Below are 13,081 nucleotides of genomic sequence, written 5' to 3' on the forward strand. Positions count from 1 at the left end.
CCAGCAATAAGGTCTTCACAGTCAGGAAAAGCAAAAGGAAGACTGGACTCCCCGCTGCAGTGGCATGTGCCAGAAGGCAGCACTGAGAACGGGGACAGACTCGAGCGTCCTGCCAAGACCACCCTGGAGTCCATCCTGTCCCACCCCAGGCACCCTCGCCCTGCTTCTCACCTCCCAGCACCACCCGCTTGACAGTGGCAAGACCCCAAATCCTGGGGGATGCTCAGCTCTCCCACATGCCTGACACACGTGGCCCTCCCTGGTCATGGTCACCCCCAGTGGGGGCTGGCCTCTCCACACACACAGTCACCACCAGGAGCCTCTCCTCCTGGGCCCATCCTCTCCTACAGCTGCTCCCCCGTGGTGCCCACAGCCACCCACCTGGGACCCGGGCCCTTTCCCACTTTGCGTCTACCGTAATCTCTGCCTGGACTTGCTCTGGCTTTCAACAAAGCAGGCCCATCCTCCTCCAGACTCAGATTCAACATCACTCACGGATGCACTGGCCCCCTCGCCACCTGCCCACGCCTTCCTTGTTGGTGTGGACCACGGTCTGCAACCCACCCATCTTGGTCAGAACACCAGAGCCCAAACAGAGAGCCAGTCCCGAGACTGGCCGGCGGGTGCCACCCCTACCCAACACACCATGAGGCGCCCTGGGCTTCAAACCAAGTTTAATAAATAAAACAGCAAGGGCAGGGATCAAGGCAGCTACCACTTCACAGTGTGGTCCTCAGTGGGGCGAGGGACAGTCAAGTCCGGCTCTGCAGAGGGGCTCGAGCAGCATGACGCTCGCAGGACCTGGGCCGGCGAGCTGCCTGCCCCGAGGACCCCACCCAATGTGTAAACGAAACATAAATAAAACAGGGAGAGAAGAGGACAACGGAATGAGACCAACAGGGCCGGGCCCTCAGTGCTGCAGGTGATGGCCCGGCTCCTCCACAGCCCCCGGCCTCGCAATGAGGGGAAGGGGCAGCGGGGGCGTAAGTCACCTGTCTCCTCAGACCCACGCCCAGGCTGCAGAAGCACCGCCCAAGTGCTCCAAGGTCAGATGGGGGCCAGGGCTGGAGAGCGGGAGGCAGTCAGGCGTAAAGTGCAGCTTTTCCTGAAGTGGAGATAACGGGGCAGGTGGCGAGGTATATGGCTCTGGGCCCCGCGGGATTTGGCACTGAGAGGCGGCTGCCCACTAGCCTCGGCTGGGCAGCCCCGCGGCCCTGCCAGGCATGGCAGCGCCAGCCGAGTGCTGAGGCCCAAAGGGGGCTGCTGGTGCGGGAGGCGTGTCCTGCCCACCCCCTGCTGGGTAGGGGCGTCTTCCCTCGCCCGGCTGACTGCAGAGGACACAGTGGCGCTGTGCCCTGTGTCCCAAGGGCCGGGCCCTCTGTGAGCCCGGCTACCCAGCAGATCCCCATGGCACAGAGGATGCAGGTCCGTGTGGCCCTGGGTCCGGTTTGTGTGGAGGAAGGGAGGGCCACAGCCTGCCGCCTCACCCGGTCCTGAAGTGTCTGAGGCAAAGCAGGCGTCGCCCCGAGGCCCAGGGGGTCAGGAAGACTGACGGAGGCTGCCCCAGCAGTGCCAAGTCCAGTCCAGGCTGCTCACGCCTGCCTGCGGCCAGCAGTCAACAGGTCATCACGTTGCAGCTGCAGGGGGACGGAGAGAACTGGAGGTCAGCCCAGATCTGTGCAGCCAGGCACCATGAGCTCAGTCCCAGCCCTACCTGCCCCACGAGAAATGATTTTGGGCCTGCTGTGTGGACAGACTGGCTGGGGCAGCCATGTCCAGGGTGCCCGGGAGCGGCTGGGCAGGGACAGGGGCAGTGGAGGAGCTGGCAGCAGCCCCTTCTGGCCGTTTGGGATTTTGAACCATATGGATGTATCACCTGGTCAAAAAACAAACCAAGTTAAAAGCAGGGAATAAAACTAAAACACATGAACACTCACAGCCCACTCGATGTGCTCAGTGCAGACTCCTGCCTGCTCCCCTAGCTTGGCTATGGGCTGGGGACTGTGGGCAGGGCTGGGGGCTGTAGGATGTGGGCTGGGTTGGTGGCTGTGAGCTGTGTTGGTGGCTGGATTGGGACTGGGCTGTGGGCTGAGAGCTGGATTGGGGGGCGGGGGCTGGGCTGGGGGCTGGGGCAGGTGCACTCACTGTGACAGAGGCTCCGCATGCAGCCCAGGGGCCGGGTGTGCAGGGTGAGCAGCCAGGAAGGGGTTAACGTCCCCAATGCCGATGAGTCCAAACTCTGTGACAGACAAGGCCACCTGTGCAGGGGCTTCAGCCTCTGTGGTGACCCCGTTCAGATCCACACGGCTGGACAGGACTGGCAGCTCCTCGGGCAGGGGCCCAGGCACGGTGAAGTCCACAGCCAGCCTCGGGCTTGTGCCTGACTCCGCAGTGGCCGCCGAGGGGTATGAGGCCAGGTCACCCAGGGCTGGGGGCCGCCGGGGCAGGGGCACGGGAGGCTCGTCCAGCTGCTGGAATGGACAGGGCCCTGGCTCCAGTGATGGAAGGCCATCGGAGCCCACTCTGGGCTCGCTGGGATCCCCAGCTGTGCCATCCACACTCGGCGGCTCTGTGAGGGGAGAACAGGGCTGAGGCCATCTGCTGACTCCAGGCCCCAAACGGCCCCGCCAGCCCAGAACCCGCACGACACACCACCCCGAAAACCACATGTGCACCTCGTGTGAGACCCACTGTGGGGTCTAGCAAAGCCCAGGGACCTCTCCTCAAAAAAATGTTTACATACAAACACAAAACAAGCCAGATCTACAAAAGTCTGTGGACCCTGGGTTGTAAAGTCAATTCAGCAGATCACAACCTGCGTCTTTAAAAACAAAATACAACAGGTTCAGAAAATTAAAAGGGGGTTGGCCGGTTAGCTCAGCTGGTTACTGGCCAGACACCTCAGAAAAAAAGCACTCAGCACTGTAGACTAAAGGTAAGTCCGGAACTTTGCAGAAATGTGCTCCAACACGTGGCACACAGATGCATCACACACAACTGGGGATGAGGCAGACACGGATGCCCTCCTTGGTAAACCATAGAACCCAGTAAACAGAGGCACAGGGTCCAGGAGGGACCCCCGTAGTCACCACCAGGCACCCGCCTCACAGCCTTCAGGCCCAGGGTGCCAGGGAGGCTCAGAGCCTGTCCTTCCTGAGCGGGCTGGGGCTGAGCACCCCACCCAGACGGGCACCCCCTGTGGACACGCAGGCCTGGAGAGGAGCCCCCATCCCCCACCCTGGGGCCTTGCCAGGGCTGCACATTCCCCCAGCAGCCCAGGTGGTGGTGAGATCCCTTCCTCCTTCTCAGCAAGGATACAACACAACATGGGCCAGCCTGAGTCGGCCTCGACTGGCCCCTGGCAGTCCCCCAACCGTCCCCAAGCTCTCACCTGCATGCATCCCCATTAGGGGATCCTGCTCGGGGCGGGGGCGGCTGGAGCCCTCGGGGTCGCTACCATCCAGGTCCTGGTCTGTGTCCCTGCGGGGAGAGGGCGCGTGAGGGACAGGGCAGCAGGGAGGGTAGGCCCTTGCCCCAGAGGTGCCGCCCAGGTGCCCCCGCGCCCACCCCGGCTGGCTCTGCAGCAGTGCACGCACGTGGTTCCAGATGGGACGTACTTCCTCCGGCCCAACCGCGTCTGCTGGGCAAAGTAGTCGTAACGCTCCGACTTCTTCCACAGGTAGTAGTACTCCACGCACTCGCCCACCGACCGTGTGCGCACCTGTGGGCGGGCAGGAGGCTATCACCACAGCCCTCCCCTGCCCCCGGCCCCACACCCGAGGCCATGGCCACCCCTGGCCCTGGGCATCCTGTTCCCAGCCCCCCACCTCCAACACACACACACACTCCAGGTCCCCTGGTCTAGCATCCACCTCCTGCGAGCCCAAGGGTCGGCGCACACACCTCTCCCACCTGTTCACAGGCCTTGAGCTCACAGACACTCCAACCTGCCCCAGAGGAAACCTGCATGCCCACAGGCCCTGCTTTCCCCACTGAGCACGGAGGCCACGTTGACAAGGCGCCATGATAGGACACATCTGGGCCTGTGAACCCGACTCAAAGTCACTTCCAACAAAGTGCGTGAAAGCCAGCGACACACACACGCATAGCTGCACACCCGACAGAACCTCCTGTGGCAGCCTGGTGTGGCTCCTACAGCAGGCCAGGGCTGCAGCCCAACCTGAACGTCCTCTGGGTTAATGATCCTGCTCCTAACCAACAGGAGAGACCTCGGAGGAGGATCCCCAGTGCTGACCCTCCAAGAACCACATACGGCATATCTGGACTGTTCAGTCCTATCTGCCCACGAGGAAGACTGAGGCTGCCACACATCCTGACACGTCCTGGACCACACATAGATGCATCTTGGTGCTGACCTCTGACCAGGCAGGCATCTACTACACTCCAGCCCCCAGAGGAAGACACCATGGCCCCAAAATGAGCACGTCCCCTGAGCATAGGCTGCAGCGGGCATAGCAAGAAAAGGGTCCTGGGCTGTTGGCCCTGAAGGGACTGAACAACCACCTGGGAGGTGGGCAGAGCCTCTGAGGGCCTTCAGGCAGAGATGTTGGGGCTGCTGGCCAGAGGCACCAAGACTGCCAAGAGGGTGGCTTGGAAGTTGTCAATCAAGAAGCCACAGAGCTGGTGGCTGCGCTTCAGGACTGCAGAGACCCATAAAGGACTCGGGTCCAGGGAAGGGAGGGGAACCTGGCACCTGGCAGCAGCTGCCTGTCCTGTTGTGAGGGTTTGTCAGGAGACCCTCACCCCACAACACTGGCCGAGGTGAGAGCTAGGCTGGGGCCCTAAGCTCCAAGAACATGGAGAGGAAGACTCAGAGCCTGTGACCATGGGTTGGCTCATGAGACAAGCACAACTGCTAGAATTCACCTTTTGGCACATGCTCTCCCAAACCACAGCCCTGTTCTTTTGGGGACTGGAAAGGGCAAAGGACACCAGGTAAGACACCGACAGGCACGGGGCAAAGATGCAGTGGGGCTTTGGGCCCGGGTCATCTGTGTCCCCTGGGAGCCTGCTCAGTCCTGACCGCTTGCAAAGGTGGGAGGTGCGGCAGGGGCTCACCTTGTTGGCCTGGATCAGGTGGAAGTTCTTCCCATGCACGCGGAAGCCGTGCTCAAAGTTCCTGCATTCCTCCTCGCTCCAGGCGCAGAGCCCATCTGCAGAGAGGGCGGCCGGGTCAGTGCCAGGGTGGGAAGCAGGGACAGTGTGGGGACAGGGGCACTCACCTCGCATCACCTTCACGTTGAACCGCAGCCTGCGCAGGGCCTCCTCGGCATTGAAGTTGCACTTCACCAGCTCGTACAGCGCCTGTGGAGAAGCCATGGGGTGCTCCTGCCTGCTCCCAGGAGCCAAAGCAAGGGGTGTCTACACCCCACCCCAGAAGTAGTATCAGGGGCGTCTATACCACCACCCTGGGTGTGACATCAGGACCATCTACACCCCACCCTGGGAGCGACATCGGGGGCGTCTACACCACCACCCCAGGAGCGACATCGGGGGCGTCTACACCACCACCCTCAGAGCGACACCGGGGGCGTCTACACCACCACCCCGGGAGCGACATTAGGGGCGTCTACACCCCACCCCAGGAGTGGTACCGGCGGCTTCTACACCACCACCCCAGGAGCGGCATCGGGGGCGTCTACCCCACCACCCCGGGAGCGGCATCACTGGGTTGGGACCCCTCACACGTGCCCAGTCCCCTCATTCTGCCCCACCTGCTCACTGTCCTTCACTGCCTCTCCCGCTGGGAGCTGGGGCCCAGCCATCTCGTGCCAGTGCCGCTTCACTGCCCTGTACTGGAACTCCTCCACCTCCTGCTCAGGGAGCACGTTGGGGTCCCAGAGTAGCTGGTCTTCATTCTCATAGACTGTGCACAAGGAGGGGGCAGGGGTCAGGGGTGGCATGCTCCACGCTGACCCCAGCATGAGCCAGGCAGGCATCTCAGCACCTCCAGAAGGGGCCCGGCACTAATTTACCCCTCCCGCTCCTGCACTCTGGGCCCACCATCTCTGCACTCCTCCTGGGCCTAGGGCTGATCAATGCAATGTCTCAAGTGGGTCCTGGCACCCAGGTGGGCTCAGGGGCGACCCGCTGGAGGAGGCAGCAGCTGCCTGCATTTGGGGAAGGGGACCCCTGAGCGAGGACTCTGGACAGAGCTTTGAGGGCTAGGTCCCACAGACCAGCAGCCCAGCCTACGGCAGGAGTTCCCACTGCCAACTGGAGGACCACCAGAGCCATGTGAGAGTGTGCACCTCTACCAGGGAGATGTCCTGCCCCAGGGACAGAGGGGGTGGCAGGTGCACTTAGGAAGGGGAGGAAAGAAATGGACTCAATGCCTTCAGCTTTCAGCACAGGGAGGGGGCAGCCTCCCTCCAGGGGGAGGGGAGCTCAAGAGCAGGTCTGGGGAGGTCCCAGGTGTCAGAGCCTCTCAATTATCCAGGAAAGAGTCACAGGAGCCAAAAACTAAACAATACAAACCAACCAACCAAAAACAAACAAGAAAACCCAGTGCATTAAGAGAAGAGTGGAAAATACTCAGGAAAACTGCTCCACGTTGCAAAGTCTCCACTGTCCAGGGGCACTGACACCACAAGAGACAACCCCTGGGCTGAAGCTGTGAGCCTCATGGGGTATAGGGACCCCACAGACAGCATGACCACCTCCCTCCACCTGCAGTCAGCACCCGAGCCCCACCTGGACCAAAGTGGTCCCGAGAGGAGAGCAGGACTATCTCTGGAGAAAAATCACATAGTGTACAGTCTTGCGTGTAAAGAGCAGGAAGCTGTGAGAAAAAACACCTGACAATACAAGCAGACCCACAAACGGCAGGAGCTTAGAGTCAGCAGACAAGGACTTTATGATTACTATGGTAATAAGGAACACAGAGAAAAAGGGTAAGACACATGAAAGGCTGGAGAATTTCATCAGAGAACTGACGTCTATACGGAAGAACCACATGGACATTCGACTAGAACATACAATACCAGACAGCCCAAGACAGGATGAGCAAAATCAAAAAGAAATCAATTAAAAATACCCAAACTGAAGTCTAAAGAGAAAGAACACAGTTTAGATACATGTATCTGAGTCACAGAAGAAGCAGGGAAAGAATGCAGCAGAAACAAAACCCAAAGAGACATGGCTGAGAATTCTCTAACAAGACAAATGACACCAACCACATGTCCAAGAAACAGACGACACGTGTGCACAGGCGCATCAAACTGCTAGGGAAAAGAGAAAGAAGGAAACCTCATAATCACACAGGGGAAAGGACACAATTACTTCAAAGGAAAAAGACAGACATCCGACTTTTTAACAGACTCAACAGCAGCCAAAGACAACGGGATGAAGTTGCTCCAGTGTTGAAAGAAAGTAGCCTGCAAACCTAGAGAAGCATGAAAACATTCTTCAAAATGAGAGCAAGATTAAGACTTTTCAGACAAATAGAAACTGAAAGAATTCATCCCCTGTAGACTGTCACGAGAAATACTGAGAACGCAGTCCTTGTCTGGCCAGTTGGCTCAGCTGGTCAGAGCACAGTGTCGACACCAAGGTCAAGGGTTGGGATCCCCCTACCAGCCAGCCACAAAAATGCATACGTACACACACACACACACACACACACACACACACACACACACACACACACACAGAGAGAAATCAGATAATAGAGGAAAAACCAACAAGGCTCAAGTTAGTTCTTTGTGAAGAGGTAGTAAAATTGACAAGCCCCTAGCAAGACTGACCATTTGAGAAAAGCGTCTGATAAAAGCCAATACTCATTCATGGCAAAAACTGTCAGCTACTAGTGACAGAAGGGGACTTTCTCATCTGACAAAGAGGTGCCTACAGAACCTTACAGCTGACATCACACTTAATGGGAAATGCTCAGCATTTCCCCCAGTCTGGGAAGAAGACAAGGATGTCCTCTGTCACCACTTCTTTTCAGGTTGTACAGAACCAAACAGTCTAATACATCAAGAAAAAGAAATAAGAGATATAAAGTCTATAAGGAAAGAAGCAAAGCTATCATCAGCAAATGACATGATTGTGTACATTAAAAAAAAGAATCTACAAAGTACTGAAATTAGTAACTTAGCAAAGTCACCATGTGAAGATCAATTAAAAATAACAGATTGCATTTCTACTACCAACAATCAAGTAGAAAATGAAATTTTACAAAAATATCCTTTATATTAGCACCAATAAATAAATCTAATGAAATATGCACAGGTCTGCTATACTGAAAACTATAAAATGCTGCTAAAATTAAAAGATCTTCACAGAGAGATAAACCATATTCATGGACTGGAAGTATCAATATTGTTAATATACCAATTCTCCCCAAATTAATCTGAAGATTCAATGCAAGCCTAATCAAAATCCTAGCAGGTGTTTTTGAGGCAACAGACAAACGAATCTTACAACTTATATAGATATACAATGAAAACTGACAAAGTTGAAGGACCTGCCTCGCCTCAGACTTGCTTCAAAGCTGCAAGAACAACAGCGTAGTAATGACGTGGGGTCAGACAAGAGACCCATGGGATGGAAGCCCCAGCAGACCCGCATGACAGACACATGGTGGTCCACAAAGGTGTAGACGGTGCTGGAGTAACTGCACATCCACATGGAAGAAAAGAACCCCGACCCACACCTCATGCACTAAACTTAGATTGAGCTGCATCACAGCCTTAAGCGTGAAAGGAAAACAATGAAGCTTCTAGGAGGAAATATCGTCAAGACCTTGGGGTAAGCAAAGCCTCCTCAAACAGCACAGAAACACATTATCGTTAAAATAAGACTGAGGGTTGGCCAGTTAGCTCAGTTGGTCAGAGCATGGTGCACTACAGAAAGGTTGGATCCCTATACCAACCAGCCACAAAATAAATAAATAAATAAAACTGAGAAGCTGGGGGCCGGCCCGGTGGCGCACTGCTACAGTGCGCCGCTTGGGAAGCGCGGCGGCGCTCCCGCCGAGGGTTCGGATCCCGCATACAGACCGGCTGCTCACTGGCTGAGCAAGGGGCGGGAGCAACCCCGAGGGGTGCGATCCCATTGCCGGTCCCGGTCCGGTACGGGCGCAACACTGAGGGGTGCGATCCGTTGCCAGTCACGCAAAAAGACAAAAAGGAAAAAAAAAAAAAACTGAGAAGCTGGGGGCCGGCCCGGTGGCGCCCTGCTACAGTGCGCCGCTTGGGAAGCGCGGCGGCGCTCCCGCCGAGGGTTCGGATCCCGCATACAGACCGGCTGCTCACTGGCTGAGCAAGGGGCGGGAGCAACCCCGAGGGGTGCGATCCCATTGCCGGTCCCGGTCCGGTACGGGCGCAACACTGAGGGTTGCGATCCGTTGCCAGTCACGAAAAAAGACAAAAAGGAAAAAAAAAAAAAAACTGAGAAGCTGGACTTTATTAAAATTAAAGGCATCACTAAGAGAGACAAAGGGCAAGCCACATCCGGGAGAGCGCTGGCAACGCACATGGCTAGCCAAGGCCTCGTGTGCAGAACATGTGAACGACGCCCACAGACACATGAGAGAACCCCCAGACAACAAGGAGAAACATGGGCCATGCTCAACGTCACTAAAGCCAACAGTTGACAGCAGTCCACACCCACCAGAAGAGCTAAAATCAACAGGACAGACAGCATCAAGCTGATTGGAGGTGGAGCAGCTGGAACTCCACAGACAGCTGTGGGAACTCTCAGGCAGAATCTATCAGCCTACACATATGCCTCCCAGGTGACACCCAGCTCTCTCTCTAATACCAAAGTCACACACGAGAACATCTGTCACCCTCAACTAGAAACAACCATCCTGTCCGCCAGCGGTGGAACCGCAGGACTGAGCCAAGTCTGCAGACAGAGCACACAGCGAGAGGACCCAGAGGACCGGCTGTTCCCAGCAGGGCACAGTGTGGCGGTGAGTCGGGACAGGAAAAGGGTCAGATGACAGACCCGAGGCCGGGGCCCCTGGGTGGAGCTGAGGAACCTGCAGAGGTGGCTTTCCCAGGGGATGGCCTTGTGTCCCTGTGACGCTGCCTCCTGGTCTCCCAGCTCAGCTGCACGTTCCCACCTCCATCCTTTACCCAAACTATGCCTCCAACAGGGGCCTCCAGGGGCTCAAGGGAAAGAAAGCAAGGCCTTGGTGACCCCAGGCCTCTGAGAAGGCTCTAAATTCTAGTGGACAGACCACGTCAAGTCCAGGCTACATGAGCGCCTAAGGAGGAACCAAGCTGGGCAGAGGGACACTGTGGCACGGCCAGGGAGGACTCCTGGCCCACGGGCTGTGTGGGGAAGAGCTTCTGGCCCAGAGGGAACCGGCAGCAGCCTGGGGCGGGGGGCAGGAGGGAAGGTGGCTGGAGCCCCCCCAGGGGGGAGCAGAGGACAGTGGAGCGGAGGTCTGGACAGGGGACAGGACCACAGGGTGTGGGGCAGGGGGACGGTGAGCAGGGCAGGTGCCAACAGCCCCCAGACAGCACAGTGAGGCACCCCCGTCCAAGCCTTGGCCTACCGAGCACCTCAAGCTCAGCCGCCCTAGTGGGCTGTGCAGAGCGGGCACTGGGCCTGCTGGGCCCAGCGAGGCCATTCTCTGCAGCCACAGGTACTGCGTGGGGTTTCCACCCTGGACCTTACTTACTCTTCTCTCCGTGCCGGCTCCAGTGCAGGTTGCTGAGATCGGCTTGGAACTGAGGCCCAACCATGATCTCCTACAAGGCAGAGGCCCCAAGTCAGGCACCGAGGTGGTGGCCAAGCTGGGCACTCTGCCTGGTGGCATCCAGGGCTGGGGTCAAGGACAGGAGGGGAGGCCCGGGGCTGTGAATGTGAGGCCAAGGGTCCCCAGCAGGCACCCCCCACGATGGTGGGGCCACAGCACCAGATCAGAGGACATGTGCCAGGTCAGCTGCAAGAGCACAGGCTCTGGGTCCAGCCCACTGCTCAGGACTCCCGCAGCTCGTCCCCTCCTCTCAGAAGGGCACCAACCCCAGCTGAGGGAACAGCAGTGGGGACGCCCAGGCAAGGGGACACAGAGCCACGCACCTTCTTACACTTGTTGGCAGGAAGGGAGTCCTCCTCAGTGTCGGAGGAGGCAGATGAGTTGGGACCTTTGTCTTGGTCAGCCAGGAAATGGGCTGTGGGGGAAGGTGAGTCCGTAAGACATGTCTGCAGCTCTGGGCACGATGCTGGGGCAGGTGCCCGGCTCTTGTGCCCCCCAGCCTCCATTGCCTGCAGCATGCACCCCCCTTCTGTGGCCACAGCCCCTCCACCCCCACTCTCTGTCCACCTGGCCCCCGCTGTGACCTGGTGGGCACAAGACGCAGGGTGCAGCTCTGCAGGGAGAGGTTCTGCATGCAGGCCTAGCTCCCAGCTGCCAGGCAAAGCCTGCACAGAGTCTGGCAGACAAGGGAAGATGGCGACTCTGGAGGTGCTGCCCCTGGATCTACTACGGAATCAACACGCTCCCTCTCCATTTAAACAAAAACCAATGAGGCTCAGCTCCCAGGCCAGGGCCCCCAAGGATGCCCCACCTATGCACATGCTCTTTGCCCCCAGCCCTGCACGGGCAGCTCGGGTGGATGGAGGGGACAGGGACACCTACATCCACTCTGGTTGTGGAAAAGATCAGAGGCCTCATGGGAGGTCACAGACGGGCTGAGGTCATCGGCTGAGGACTGCGTCTCTTCCTCTTCCTCCCCTGAAAGCAAATCCTTCGCTATCTGTTCCTTTTAACAAGAAAGTAAAGAATATTCTGCAATTTGTTCCAACAATCTCAAGATAACACTAACAATAACAACAGCAGGACAGCAGCCACTGTACTGAGCCCCCTTGCCAGGGCAGTTAGCACTGGCACTGGCCTCTACCCGTGCACTTGGTTTGAGGCTTCTGCAGTGAAGCCCCCAAACCTGACCCATGCCCTCTGGTGGGAGCAGGTCACTGGCTCATCGCCCTGCCCAGAGGCACTTCTCAAGGCGGTCTCTGCTCACCCCTCCGTCCACCCAAGCCAGAATGACCAGAGCCAGAGCTGGGGTCCCTCTGCCCCAGCCCCGCTCCTGCGGGCCCCCATCCCTGGATGGGTGTCACACGGCTGTGCCAGCCACAGCAAGGGGAGCTATCTGCAACTGGTCTCACCCGCTGACATGTTCTACCTGTGCTGAGGCCTTCTCTTGCTGAACTACCCTGCAACCATCCACGGGCTGGCTCCTGCCTGGTGGCTGGGGCTGGTTTCAGGGAGACCCTTGCTCACCTTGTCCAGGGTCATGTCCGGCAGGTTGGAGGCCACATCGCTGCCCTCACTTTCCCGCTCAGGGATGGGGTCTGAGGCCTCGTAGCCGTAGAGGGCAAGCAGCTCATCAAGGGGCATGTCGCTGCTCTGGATGGGACAGGAGAGAGACAGTGCTTGTTAGAATGGCTGCTCTGGGGCTGGGGCCCCTTCCTCCTGAACTGCATCGGCAACCACAACCAGGACGCCTGTTCTAGCACATAGCAACTCCCCAGGTGGCAGCATTTGCCGCCAGACTGCAGCCCCAGTCCTCCACCCGAGGACCATTCACAACCCCCAGGAACCATCCAACATTGCCTCGCACATAGGCCTGCTCAGGCCTAACTCTGAGCTACCCTCACAACACATCAGAAAATCAGAAGGTAAAAAACAAATCTGAACAAGGCATCTGGTAAAATCCAATATCCACTCCTGATTGAAAAAAAAAAACAAAAAAACGCAGTGCTACAAAAAATGTTTTACCTTACATTGTGTAATGATAAAATTTAAAAAATAAATAAATAAAAGAATAAATTTTTTAAAACTCTCAGTAAACTTAGTTCACAGACGACGCTCCATCCACCTAAGGGAGGAGCTGTCGACCAGCGTGGGTCAGTGGTGGGCCCCAGATTGGCCCTTCAACCTGCAATGGCAGCGCCGTGGCCAATGCACAGTGACAGGACACAGACAGGATGTTAACTGCTGGGAAAGAAGAGACAAAACTGGACTGCCTTCTAATCACCTTCTCTCTGCCTGTGTAGACCCCTCCCCCCCGCCCCCCCCCCCCCCCCCCCCCCCCCCCCC

The 13,081-nt window shown here is 57.6% G+C and overlaps 1 protein-coding gene across 1 annotated transcript in view; it reads right to left on the bottom strand.

The window, feature by feature from the left end:
- Positions 1-657: 657 nt before the first annotated feature.
- The window catches only part of MIER2 (mesoderm induction early response 1, family member 2), a 14,608-nt gene continuing 2,184 nt past the window's right edge, over positions 658-13,081 (bottom strand). The window contains exons 3-13 of the mRNA XM_008584476.1: positions 12,263-12,388; positions 11,618-11,741; positions 11,059-11,150; positions 10,658-10,727; positions 5,736-5,887; positions 5,244-5,325; positions 5,080-5,174; positions 3,597-3,721; positions 3,392-3,480; positions 2,146-2,569; positions 658-1,637 (exon numbers count right to left, since the gene is read on the bottom strand). Coding sequence (XP_008582698.1) covers positions 1,616-1,637; positions 2,146-2,569; positions 3,392-3,480; positions 3,597-3,721; positions 5,080-5,174; positions 5,244-5,325; positions 5,736-5,887; positions 10,658-10,727; positions 11,059-11,150; positions 11,618-11,741; positions 12,263-12,388 — 1,401 coding nt within the window. The 3' untranslated portion in view covers positions 658-1,615. The remainder of the gene's footprint in view (positions 1,638-2,145; positions 2,570-3,391; positions 3,481-3,596; positions 3,722-5,079; positions 5,175-5,243; positions 5,326-5,735; positions 5,888-10,657; positions 10,728-11,058; positions 11,151-11,617; positions 11,742-12,262; positions 12,389-13,081) is intronic.

The sequence above is a fragment of the Galeopterus variegatus genome, unplaced genomic scaffold, assembly GCF_000696425.1.
Source record: "Galeopterus variegatus unplaced genomic scaffold, G_variegatus-3.0.2 Scaffold3273, whole genome shotgun sequence".
Classification (NCBI taxonomy): domain Eukaryota; kingdom Metazoa; phylum Chordata; class Mammalia; order Dermoptera; family Cynocephalidae; genus Galeopterus; species Galeopterus variegatus.